We start from the raw sequence: 14,686 nt of genomic DNA on the forward strand, positions 1-14,686 counted from the left end.
GGCCTGTCCCAGGATGCCCGACCCTAACTGGGCTCATGGACAGTATCATCCTCACTCATTCATCTTATACAACAATTAGATGTAAACCTCATATCTGAGGCTATTCTATAAACAGCGTTATGGTAATGTGGCCACACCGTCTTCCAAGAGCCCCACAAAATTGTACCAAATGGACCAGTTCGTAGCTGGATTCTTCACCGATCTTTTATACCTTCTCCGGAACATAAATGTTGTTCGGACCTAAAGTTCTGTGAAGTGGAAGAAATTAATTTGTTCTCTATGAAAATTCACTCTGTCTCTATACTGTGGCCATGAGGAGATCATCTCCTCCAGGAATTTACGACCTCTCTGACCACAGCAGCCTAGTTGTAGGAGACAGAGAGAGGGGGCCTCGCCGTACCCAAAGAGGGCAACGTCATGACAGAGCTGTGCTGTTTTTATTTTAGTTATTAGTTATTTTATTACATTTATTATTTGAAGGCAGAACACTTGATCAACAAGCCACATGTGTTTTATTTTTTAATGTAGTTTGAACTAGGTGACTTAGTAACCTCTATGTAACCTCTATGTGAAGTCCAGAAATATGTTTAGGATAGGTGGGGCAGGTTTGAGACTGATCTAAGGAATTAACCAGAAAAATACACTTTATTTTTCAACTCCCTCACCAATGGCTGTATATGAATTAATAACTTTTAATTGATAAATATTTATTAAAAATGTACAGCCAAATAATCTCTAGTCAGGTGTTCAAACCTCAACCTTAGTATACATGCATTTTCAAATATTTTCTTAATATCTCATATTGGGACTAAACAGGAATAGAAAAGATGAGACTGCATCTTACATCATCCAACGGTTAGCGGATTTACCTCAACATGCCCCTCATTTGAGATGGCAGAGTAACGACAATTACATCATCCAACGGTTAGCGGATTTAACTCAACATGCCCCTCATTTGAGATGGCAGAGTAACGACAATTACATCATCCAACGGTTAGCGGATTTACCTCAACATGCCCCTCATTTGAGATGGCAGAGTAACGACAATTACATCATCCAACGGTTAGCGGATTTACCTCAACATGCCCCTCATTTGAGATGGCAGAGTAACCACAATTACATCATCCAACGGTTAGCGAATTTACCTCAACATGCCCCTCATTTGCGCGAGATGGCAGAGTAACGACACAAGCTTTTTGGCGGTGGCTGAGTTGTCTGCATGTGAGAGAAGTTGGAGAGCGGGTCGATGCTGGTTGATGAATTGACAATGAATGTACAATAGTAGAGGGAACAATTCCTGTGAGGGGGAGTGGTGGTGTATCCAGGGAGAAAACTAAACTAATTTATTGTGGTCTTATGCTGCCATCTAGTGGAATTATTTAGCAACTACAGTAGCACTGAATAATGTGTAATTCCTTACTAAACTAGTAATTACTCAGAATTGCAAAACATAACATTTTCTAGTTCATTTTACTTCTAGTTCATTTTACCATTAAATAACCATCTATAGTGTAACAAACATTGAAACTGACATAAACCAAAAACACCATACATTTAGAAGATGAGAGATGTAATGTTTGTCTTTGTTGTGTTGAAGTCCAATCCAGCAGGAGAGACCAGCCTCCCCTGTTCCCAGCTGTGTGTCCATGAAGAGTGACGGGTCTATGGGTTATCCTATAGATTTTAGAGAGGGAAACTTTTCTACTGAACAAAGGTAAGAAGAACTAAAGGGTCATGGTCGGTGAGTTAAACAACACTGTCTCTAGTCATTTCTCCTCTCCCATTTTCCCATTTATTGTTGTTGTTTTCATAATCCATAGTCTATTCATTTTGTCCATTTGCATAGTCCTAAAACAATATTAAACAAACACAACATTCCCTCCCTGTGTGTGTGTGTGTGTGTGTGTGTGTGTGTGTGTGTGTGTGTGTGTGTGTGTGTGTGTGTGTACTCCCTGGATGAGGAGATGTAATCTCATGTTTTGTACACAGAAACCAACAGGGGAGATCAGAGTCAGAGATTCTCAGTGGTCAGTCTTCCCAGAGTCATCAAACAGACCTGGCCTCCATATTCAGTGTATGTGGTCCTGTTATGTACATTTGTTTTTGTTTACCTCAAGTAAAGTTGATCTGTCAATCATTCATTAATGTGTTAATGAGAAAGCATTTATTCTCTTGCTTAACTTATTTACTTTATTTATTTCAGATGCTTGAAGAGAAAATTATGACATTTGTGAAGAATGAGCTGAAGATGTTCAAGAGGATTCTTAGTCCAGAGCTCCCAGAAGGCTTTGAGAGTCAGAAGCAGGAAGTGGAGGATGCTGAAGATGAGAAGCAGGAGAACAGTGCCAGAGATGGGGCTCTGAAGATCACACTGCACGTCCTGAGGAAAATGAACCAGAAGGAGCTTGCTGACACACTGGAGAAATGTAAGATCTGTCTGCCTCATGTCGAATGCTGTATTATAATATTTAAAAGCTGTAGCTAAAGTACAGCTAAAGTAGTTGTGTAACTCAATGATATTGTAGCAGCCTTAACGCAACACCTAGTGACCTCATCAAGTAGCAGCAGGTATGTGTTGTGGTGATTCATTTAGAGAGAGAGAGAACATTAATAATACCATCAATAATACCAATAATAATATAATTAGTCACACCAGTCTGTAATGCATTATGAAAACATTTACACATTTATACACTCAGTTAAGTGAAGAAAGTGTTATAATGTACAACTTTATAACAGTCTTACAATACTGTAGGTATTAAAACAGATGTAATATTAATATCCTCTGGGTTATTTCTAGATTCAGATGAGCTTGCTGTGATTTGCCAACGTGAACTCAAATCTAATCTAAAGAAGAAGTTTCAATGTGTATTTGAGGGGATCGCTCAACAAGGAAACCCAACACTTCTCAATAAGATCTACACAGAGCTCTACATCACAGAGGGTGGAACAGGAGAGGTCAATAATGAACATGAGCTGAAACAGATTGAGACAACAACACGGAAACAAGCAAGACCAGAGACTGCAATCAAATGTAATGACATCTTCAAACCCTTAACTGGACAAGACAAACTTATCAGAACTGTGCTGACAAAGGGAGTCGCTGGAATTGGAAAAACAGTCTCTGTGCAGAAGTTCATTCTGGACTGGGCTGAAGGAAAAGCAAATCAGGATGTCCAATTTGTATTTTCATTCCCTTTAAGGGAGCTGAATTTGATGAAAGAGGACAAACACACTTTCATTGAACTTCTTAATCACTTCTCAATGGATACCAAACGATCAGGAATCTCCAACTACAACAAGTACAAAGTTCTGTTCATCTTTGATGGTCTGGATGAGTGCCGACTGCCCCTAGACTTCCAGAAGAACAAGATCTGTTGGGACGTCACAGAGTCAACCTCAGTGGATGTTCTGCTGACAAATCTCATCAAGGGAAATCTGCTTCCCTCTGCTCTCCTCTGGATAACTACCCGACCTGCAGCAGCCAATAAGATCCCTTCATGGTGTGTTGACCAGGTAACAGAGGTACGAGGGTTCAATGACGCACAGAAGGAGGAGTACTTCAGGAGGAGATTCAGTGATGAGGACCTGGCCAGCAGAATCATCTCACACATAAAGACATCAAGGAGCCTCCACATCATGTGCCACATTCCAGTCTTCTGTTGGATTTCTGCAACAGTCCTTGAACACATGCTGAAACATAAGAGAGAAGAGATGCCCAAGACTCTGACTGAGATGTACACACACCTTGTGGAGTTTCATACCAAACAGAAGAATGAAAAGTATCTTGGGAAAGAAGAGACAGGTCCACACTGGAATAAAGAGAGCATTCTGTCACTGGGAAAACTGGCTTTTCAACAGCTTGTGAAATGCAATCTGATTTTCTATGAAGAAGACCTGAAAGAGTCTGGCATTGATGTTAATGAAGCCTCAGTGTACTCAGGATTGTGCACACAGCTCTTTAAAGAGGAATGTGTGCTGTATCAGGACAAGGTGTACTGCTTTGTTCATCTGAGCATTCAGGAGTTTCTGGCTGCTGTATATGTGTTCCTCTCATTCAACAACAACAATGAGAATCTAATGGATGAACTGCAAACAAATGACGAGCCTGAAGTTACTTTCTACAAGAGTGCTGTGGAAAAAGCCTTACAAAGTGAGACGGGAAACCTGGACCTTTTCCTCCGCTTCCTTCTGGGCCTCTCACTGGAGTCCAATCAGAAGCACTTACGAGGTCTACTGACAAAGACAAGAAGCAGCTCACAGAGCCATGAAGAAACAGTCAAGTACATCAAGGAGAAGATCAGGGAGAATCCCTCTCCAGAGAGGTGTATCAATCTGTTCCACTGTCTGAATGAACTGAATGACCATTCTCTAGTGGAGGAGATCCAAAGCTTCCTGAGCTCAGGAAGTCTCTCTGAAGCCAAGCTGTCACCTGCACAGTGGTCAGCTCTGGTCTTTGTGTTGCTGACTTCAGAAAAGGAGCTGGATGTGTTTGACCTGAAGAAATACTCCAGATCAGAGGAAGGTCTTCTGAGGCTGCTGCCAGTGGTCAAAGCCTCCAGAGCTGTTCTGTGAGTAAATAAAAATTACATTTATGAACTAATCATCAGGAATAAATATTCAGTTTAGAGAAAAATATGTATTATAATATGTATATAATATTATACATAAAAACAAATATGTTTATAGAAAATGATGTACATAATCCGTATATAATTTTATGTTGAGAAACATATTGAATAAATGCATTGATGTTTACATTAGTATAACAAAATGACCATACAGTTCTAGGAGACGGAAGATGAATCTATATGTTGTTTTGGAGAATTAACTAAATGCATCTACCATTGTCCTTCTACACTACTGGTGTTAAATTAACAGTGTGTTTGTGAAGTCATGATGATCTCTTTATCAGGCTGTCAGGCTGTGGAGTCACAGAGGAAGGCTGTGTTTCTCTGGTCTCAGCTCTGAGGTCAAACCCATCACACCTGAGAGAGCTGGACCTGAGTAACAATGACCTGAAGGATTCAGGAGTGAAGCTGCTCTCTGCTGGACTGGGGAATCCACACTGTAAACTGGAGACTCTGAGGTCAGTATTCCTGTAGTTTTGGTGGGCAGCCTTCTCTTGCAGGTTAGTGGTGGTGCCATATTCTTTCCATTTTGTAATAATGGATTTAATGGTGCTCCGTGGGAAGTTCAAAGTTTCTGATATTTTTTTATAACCCTGATCTGAACTTCTCCGCAACTCTGTCCCTGACCTGTTTGGAGAGAGCTCCTTGGTCTTCATGGTGTCCCTTGCTTAGCGGTGTTGTAGACTCTGGGGCTTTTCAGAACATGTGTATATACACTGAGATCATGCGGCAGATCAAGTGACACTTAGATTGCACACAGGTGGACTTTATTTAACTAATTATGTGACTTCTGAAGGTAATTGGTTGCACCATGTGGATAATTATGAATAATCGGGAATGATGTTAGTATGATTTGTTGTAGTCTCTGTTATTGGTAATGGTGAGAGGTTAGCATGTTTTGTTGTAGTCTCTGTTATTGGTAATGGTGAGAGGTTAACATGTTTTGTTGTAGCCTCTGTTATTGGTAATGGTGAGAGGTTAGTATGTTTTGTTGTAGCCTCTGTTATTGGTAATGTTGAGAGGTTAGTATGTTTTGTTGTAGCCTCTGTTGTTGGTAATGGTGAGAGGTTAGCATGTTTTTTTGTAGCCTCTGTTATTGGTAATGGTGAGAGGTTAGCATGTTTTTTTGTAGCCTCTGTTATTGGTAATGGTGAGAGGTTAGTATGTTTTGTTGTAGTCTCTGTTATTGGTGATGGTGAGAGGTTAGTATGTTTTGTTGTAGCCTCTGTTATTGGTAATGGTGAGAGGTTAGCATGTTTTGTTGTAGCCTCTGTTATTGGTCATGGTGAGAGGTTAGCATGTTTTGTTGTAGCCTCTGTTATTGGTCATGGTGAGAGGTTAGTATGTTTTGTTGTAGCCTCTGTTATTGGTAATGGTGAGAGGTTAGCATGTTTTGTTATATCCTCTGTTATTGGTAATGGTGAGAGGTTAGCATGCTTTGTTGTAGCCTCTGTTATTGGTAATGGTTAGTATGTTTTGTTGTAGCCTCTGTTATTGGTAATGGTGAGAGGTTAGCATGTTTTGTTATATCCTCTGTTATTGGTAATGGTGAGAGGTTAGCATGTTTTGTTGTAGCCTCTGTAACTCTCTCACTCATTATTATTATTAATGATTCATTCATGATCTTTCTCAATCATGGCAGTCACTGGCTTGATGTAGTCATTGTGTTCAAAGAATATGGGACCAAAATACTATACTTTTGACTACTTTAATAAACTATTAGTGAATTGGTCAGAATACGTATGACTTCTTCAAATGGGGGGACTAGATACATGAAGTGCTTTAATTTTTCTAAATGGTGAAACAGATATGTATTAAAATATCCTCAAATAAAAGGTGACATTATATACTGTCACCTCATATGAAACATTTGATCTCAAATCCAAAATGTTGGAGTATAGAGACACATTTAAAATGTTAGCTTCACTGTCAAAATAGATATGGTGTGGACTGTATACTCAATACAATCTAAATCTGGTATTTCACTGTCTGTCTTCTGACTGATACTGCTTTTAAAACTGGTCTGGTCAGTCTACTCAAATATTTGTACTATACATTTTTCTTTCTACAAGTAATGTGACCATTTGTCATTTCTAATAATGAGATTTATGAATAGATATGGCAGGTTTCAGGACACAGATATATATTAATATTAAAAAAAATATTTACTGCCACTATTTTCACCACCAAAGAATATCAGTGTGGTTTTAATATGATTTGACTCTTTGCAGGCTGTCAGGCTGTGGAGTCACAGAGGAAGGCTGTGCTTCTCTGGTCTCAGCTCTGAGGTCAAACCCCTCACACCTGAGAGAGCTGGATTTGAGTAACAATGACCTGAAGGATTCAGGAGTGAAGCTGCTCTCTGCTGGACTGGGGAATCCCCACTGTAAACTGGAGACTCTGACGTCAGTATTCCTGAAGTTGGTCAACAAGTGATAACTGTTCACCAGATCCACATGTGTTTACAAGACACACATAGTCCATAACTTCAAGTGATAACTTCTTCAAATAGGGGGACAAGATACATGAAGTGTTTTTATTTTTCTAAATTGTGAAACAGACATGTTTTAAACTACCCTCCTCTAAAAGGTGAAACCCTCAAAGAATAGCAGTGTGGTTCAAGGCACAAGGCGAGACCCAGATGGCACGGGAGGCAGATGGTTAGAGTCTTTGATATTTATTAAAATACTAAAAGGGGGAGGCAAGAGAATGGTCGTGGACAGGCCAAAGGTCATAACCAGATCAGAGTCCAGGAGGCACAGAGTGGCAGACAGACTAGAGGTCAGGACAGACAGACTGGTCAGGCAGACTAGAGGTCAGGACAGGAAGACTGGTCAGGCAGACTAGAGGTCAGGACAGGAAGACTGGTCAGGCAGACTAGAGGTCAGGACAGGAAGACTGGTCAGGCAGACTAGAGGTCAGGACAGGCAGAATTGTCAGGTAGGCTAGAGGCCAGGACAGGCAGAATGGTCAGGCAGGTGGGTACAGAGTCCAGAAAACAGGCAAGGGACAAAAACCGTGAGGAACGAATAGAAGCAGGAGTAGAGAAAAACGCTGGTTGACTTGATGAACATACAAGACAAACTGGTACAGAGAAAAAGGAATCACAGGGATAAATACACCAGGGGAACACAGGGATAAATACACCAGGGATATATACACCAGGGAAACACGGGGATATATACACCAGGGAAACAGAGGGATAAATACACCAGGGATATATACACCAGGGAAACACAGGGATATATACACCAGGGAAACACAGGGATATATACACCAGAGAAACACAGGGATATATACACCAGGGATATATACACCAGGGGAACACAGGGATATATACACCAGGGGAACACAGGGATATATACACCAGGGAAACACATGGATAAATACACCAGAGAAACACAGGGATATATACACCAGGGAAACATAGGGATATATACACCAGGGAAACACAGGGATATATACACCAGGGATATACACACCAGGGATACATACACCAGGGAAACACAGGGATATATACACCAGGGGAACACAGGGATATATACACCAGGGAAACACAGGGATATATACACCAGGGAAACACATGGATAAATACACCAGAGAAACACAGGGATATATACACCAGGGAAACATAGGGATATATACACCAGGGAAACACAGGGATATATACACCAGGGATATACACACCAGGGATACATACACCAGGGAAACACAGGGATATATTCACCAGGGAAACACAGGGATATGTACACCAGGGAAACACAGAAATATATACACAAGGGAAACACAGGGATATATACACCAGGGAAACACAGGGATAAATACACCAGGGATATATACACCAGGGAAACAAAGGGATATATACACCAGGGAAACATAGGGATATATAAAAAAGGGAAACACAGGGGTAAATACACCAGGGATATATACACCAGGGAAACACAGGGATAAATACACCAGGGAAACCCAGGGATATATACACCAGGGATATATACACTAGGGAAACCCAGGGATATATACACCAGGGATATATACACCAGGGAAACACTGATATATACACCAAGGAAACACAGGACTAAATACACCAGGGAAACACAGGGATATATACACCAGGGAAACACAGGAATATATACACAAGGGAAACACAGGAATATATACACCAGGGAAACACAGGGATATTTACACCAGGGAAACACAGGGATAATACACCAGGGATATATACACCAGGGAAACACAGGGATATATACACCAGGGAAACACAGGGATATATACAACAGGGAAACCCAGGGATATATACACCAGGGATATATACACCAGGGAAACACAGGGATATATACACCAGGGAAACACAGTGATATGTACACCAAGGAAACACAGGACTAAATACACCAGGGAAACACAGGGTATTTACACCAGGGAAACACATGGATAATACACCAGGGATATATACACCAGGGAAACACAGGGATATAATCACCAGGCAAACACAGTGATATATACAGCAAGGAAACACAGGACTAAATACACCAGGGAAACACAGGGATACATACACCAGGGAAACACAGGAATATATACACAAGGGAAACACAGGAATATATACACCAGGGAAACACGGGGATATTTACACCAGGGAAACACAGGGATAATACACCAGGGAAACCCAGGGATATATACACCAAGGAAACACAGGACTAAATACACCAGGGAAACACAGGGATATATACACCAGGGAAACACAGGGATATATACACCAGGGAAACACAGGGATATATACACCAGGGAAACACAGGGATATATACACCAGGGAAACACAGGGATATATACACTAGGGATATATACACCAGGGAAACACAGGGACATGTAAACCAAGGAAACACAGGGATATATACACTAGGGATAAGTACATCAGGGAAACACAGTGATATATACACCAGGGAACACAGGGATATATACACCAGGGAAACACAGGGATATATACACAAGGTGACATAGGGATATATACACCAGGGAAACACAAGAATATATAAACCAGGGATATATACACCAGGGAAACACAGGGATATATACACCAGGGATATATACACCAGTTAAACACAGGGATATATACACCAGGGAAACACAGGGATAAATACACCAGGGATATATACACCAGGGAAACACTGGGATATATAGACCAGGGAAACACAGGTATAAATACAAAAGGGATATATACACTGGGGAAACACAGGGATATCTACACCAGGGATATATACACCAGGGGAACACAGGGATATATACACCAGGGATATATACATCAGGGATATATACACCAGGGATATATACACCAGGGAAACCCAGGGATATATACACCAGGGATATATACACCAGGGAAACCCAGGGATATATACACCAGGGATGTATACACCAGGGAAACACATGGATATATACACCAGGGAAACACAAGGGATATATACACCAGGGAAACACAGGGATAAATACACCAGAGATATATACACCAGGGAAGCACAGGGATATATACACCAGGGAATTATACACCAGGGAAACACAGGGATACATACACCAGAGATATATACACCAGGGAAGCACAGGGATATATACACCAGGGAATTATACACCAGGGAAACACAGGGATAAATACACCAGAGATATATACACCAGGGAAGCACAGGGATATATACACCAGGGAATTATACACCAGGGAAACACAGGGATATATACACCAGGGAAACACATTAATATATACACCAGGGAAACACAGGGATATATACACCAGGGAAACACAGGGATAAATACACCAGGGATATATACACCAGGGAAGCACAGGGATATATACACCAGGGAATTATACACCAGGGAAACACAGGGATACATACACCAGGGAAACACAGGGATATATACACCAGGGAAACAAAGGGATATATACACCAGGGAATCACAGGGATATACACACCAGGGAAACACAGGGATATGTCAACAGGGATGTATACACCAGGGAAACACAGGGATATATACACCAGGGAAACACAGGGATATATACACCAGGGAAACACAGGGATATATACACCAGGGAAACACAGGGATATATACACCAGGGAAACACAGGGATATATACACTAGGGATATATACACCAGGGAAACACAGGGACATGTAAACCAAGGAAACACAGGGATATATACACTAGGGATAAGTACATCAGGGAAACACAGTGATATATACACCAGGGAACACAGGGATATATACACCAGGGAAACACAGGGATATATACACAAGGTGACATAGGGATATATACACCAGGGAAACACAAGAATATATAAACCAGGGATATATACACCAGGGAAACACAGGGATATATACACCAGGGATATATACACCAGTTAAACACAGGGATATAAACACCAGGGAAACACAGGGATAAATACACCAGGGATATATACACCAGGGAAACACTGGGATATATAGACCAGGGAAACACAGGTATAAATACACAAGGGATATATACACTGGGGAAACACAGGGATATCTACACCAGGGATATATACACCAGGGGAACACAGGGATATATACACCAGGGATATATACATCAGGGATATATACACCAGGGATATATACACCAGGGAAACCCAGGGATATATACACCAGGGATATATACACCAGGGAAACCCAGGGATATATACACCAGGGATATATACACCAGGGAAACACAGGTATATATACACCAGGGAAACACAGTGATATATACACCAAGGAAACACAGGACTAAATACACCAGGGAAACTCAGGGATATATACACCAGGGAAACACAGGAATATATACACAAGGGAAACACAGGAATATATACACAAGGGAAACACAGGAATATATACACCAGGGAAACACAGGGATATATACATCAGGGATATATACACCAGGGAAACCCAGGGATATATACACCAGGGATGTATACACCAGGGAAACACAGGGATGTATACACCATGGAAACACAGGGATATATACACCAGGGAAACTCAGGGATAAATACACCAGGGATATATACACCAGGGAAACACAGGGATATATACACCAGGGAATTATACACCAGGGAAACACAGGGATATATACATCAGGGAATCACAGGGATATACACACCAGGGAAACACAGGGATATATACACCAGGGATGTATACACCAGGGAAACACAGGGATATATACACCAGGGAAACACAGGGATATATACACTAGGGATATATACACCAGGGAAACACAGGGACATGTAAACCAGGGAAACACAGGGATATATACACCAGGGAAACACAGGGATATATACACCAGGGATACACAGGGATATATACACCAGGGAAACACAGGGATATATACACCAGGGAAACACAGGGATAGATACACCAGGTAACATAGGGATATATACACCAGGGAAACACAGGGATATATAAACCAGGGATATATACACCAGGGAAACACAGGGATATATACACCAGTGATATATACACCAGTTAAACACAAGGGATATATACACCAGGGAAACACAGGGATAAATACACCAGGGATATATACATTAGAGAAACACTGGGATATATACACCAGGGAAACACAGGGATATATACACCAGGGGAACACAGGGATATATACACCAGGGAAACACAGGGATATATACATCAGGGATATATACAACAGGGAAACCCAGGGATATATACACCAGGGATATATACACCAGGGAAACACAGGGATATATACAGCAGGGAAACACAGGGATAAATACACCAGGGTTATATACACCAGGGAAACACAGGGATATATACACCAGGGAAACACAGGGATATATACACCAGGGAAACACAGGGATATATACATCAGGGATATATACACCAGGGAAACCCAGGGATATATACACCAGGGATATATACACCAGGGAAACACAGGGATATATACACCAGGGAAACACAGGGATAAATACACCAGGGATATATACACCAGGGAAACACAGGGATGTATACACCAGGGAATTATACACCAGGGAAACACAGGGATATACACACCAGGGATATATACACCAGGGAAACACAGGGATATATACACCAGGGAAACAAAGGGATATATACACCAGGGAAACACAGGGATAAATACACCAGGGAATTATACACCAGGGAAACACAGGGATATATACACCAGGGATATATACACCAGGGAAACACAGGGATGTATACACCAGGGAATTATACACCAGGGAAACACAGGTATATACACACCAGGGATATATACACCAGGGAAACACAGGGATATATACACCAGGGAAACAAAGGGATATATACACCAGGGAAACACAGGGATGTATACACCAGGGAATTATACACCAGGGAAACACAGGGATATATACACCAGGGAAACAAAGGGATATATTCACCATGGAAACACAGGGATATATACACCAGGGAAACACAGGGATAAATACACCAGGGAAACACAGGGATATATACACCAGGGAAACAAAGGGATATATTCACCAGGGAAACACAGGGATATATACACCAGGGAAACACAGGGATAAATACACCAGGGAAACACAGGGATATATACACCAGGGAAACACAGGGATATATACACCAGGGAAACACAGAGATATATACACCAGGGGAACACAGGGATATATACACCAGGGAAACACAGGGATATATACACCAGGGAAACACAGGGATATATACACCAGGGAAACACAGGGATAAATACACCAGGGAAACACAGGGATATATACACCAGGGAAACACAGGGATACCCAGGGATATATACACCAGGGAAACCCAGGGATATATACACCAGGGAAACACAGGGAAATATACACCAGGGGAACACAGGGATATATACACCAGGGGAACACAGCGATATATACACCAGGGAAACACAGGGATATATACACCAGGAAAACACAGGGATATATACACCAGGGAAACACATGGATATATACTGTACATCAGGTTTATGTTTTATTTTGTTGTTGATGTTGAGACGTTAGTATGTTTTGTTGTAGCCTCTGTTATTGGTAATGGTGAGAGGTTAGCATTTTTTGTTGTAGCCTTTGTTATTGGTAATGGTGAGAGGTTAGCATGTTTTGTTGTAGTCTCTGTTATTGGTAATGGTGAGAGGTTAGCATGTTTTGTTGTAGTCTCTGTTATTGGTAATGGTGAGAGGTTAGCATGTTTTGTTGTAGCCTCTGTTATTGGTAATGGTGAGAGGTTAGCATGTTTTGTTGTAGCCTCTGTTATTGGTAATGTTGAGACGTTAGTATGTTTTGTTGTAGCCTCTGTAACTTTCTCACTCATTATTATTCATGATTCATTCATGATCTTTCTCAATCATGGCAGTCACTGGCTTGATATAGTCATTGTGTTCAAAGAATATGGGACCAAATACTATACTTTTGACTACTTTAATGAACTATAATTGAATTGGTCAGAATATTAATGACTTCTTCAAAAAAGGGGACTAGATACATAAAGTGCTTTTCTAAATGGTATTTAAAATATCCTCAAATAAAGGTGACATTACTGAAATTTGATCTCAATTCCAAAATGTTGGAGTATAGACATTTAAAATGTCTTCACTGTCAAAATTGATATATCTAATATAGAGTCTAATCAGTCAAATATTTGCATGTTTCTCTCTACTTTACTTTTTGTCATTTCTAATAATGAAACATCCGTTTATGAATAGGTTTCAGGAAACTGATGAATCTGAAAAAATATACTGCCACTATCTTCACCACCAAAGAATATCAGTGTGATTTTAATATGATTTGACTCTTTGCAGGCTGTCAGGCTGTCTAGTCACAGAGGAAGGCTGTGCTTCTCTGGTCTCAGCTCTGAGGTCAAACCCCTCACACCTGAGAGAGCTGGACCTGAGCTACAATCACCCAGGAGACTCAGGAGTCAGACTGCTCTCTGCTGGACTGGAGGATCCAAACTGCAGACTGGAGAAACTCAAGTATGTAGAGGGTTTACGTCAAAGTTCATATCAGACATGTTTGACTTATCAGGCTAGTTAACACAAACATTCTTACCACCACTT

At 40.9% G+C, this 14,686-nt stretch overlaps 1 protein-coding gene and 1 pseudogene across 2 annotated transcripts in view; one reads left to right on the forward strand and one right to left on the reverse strand.

Moving 5' to 3' along the window:
• Window positions 1-14,686, reverse strand: part of LOC149973044 (NLR family CARD domain-containing protein 3-like) — a 572,339-nt pseudogene that overhangs the window by 393,626 nt on the left and 164,027 nt on the right. The gene's annotated exons all lie outside the window — the stretch shown is intronic.
• On the forward strand, window positions 1,934-14,663 carry LOC110518174 (NLR family CARD domain-containing protein 3-like). Its single transcript, XM_090214412.1, has 5 exons — window positions 1,934-2,074; window positions 2,204-2,426; window positions 2,801-4,571; window positions 4,916-5,089; window positions 14,429-14,663. The coding sequence occupies exons 2-5, from the start codon at window positions 2,204-2,206 to the stop codon at window positions 14,661-14,663; spliced, it is 2,403 nt and encodes an 800-aa protein (XP_090070538.1). The 5' UTR covers window positions 1,934-2,074.

This window comes from Oncorhynchus mykiss, chromosome 21, assembly GCF_057628025.1.
Source record: "Oncorhynchus mykiss isolate SJ-2025 chromosome 21, ASM5762802v1, whole genome shotgun sequence".
NCBI classification, from domain to species: domain Eukaryota; kingdom Metazoa; phylum Chordata; class Actinopteri; order Salmoniformes; family Salmonidae; genus Oncorhynchus; species Oncorhynchus mykiss.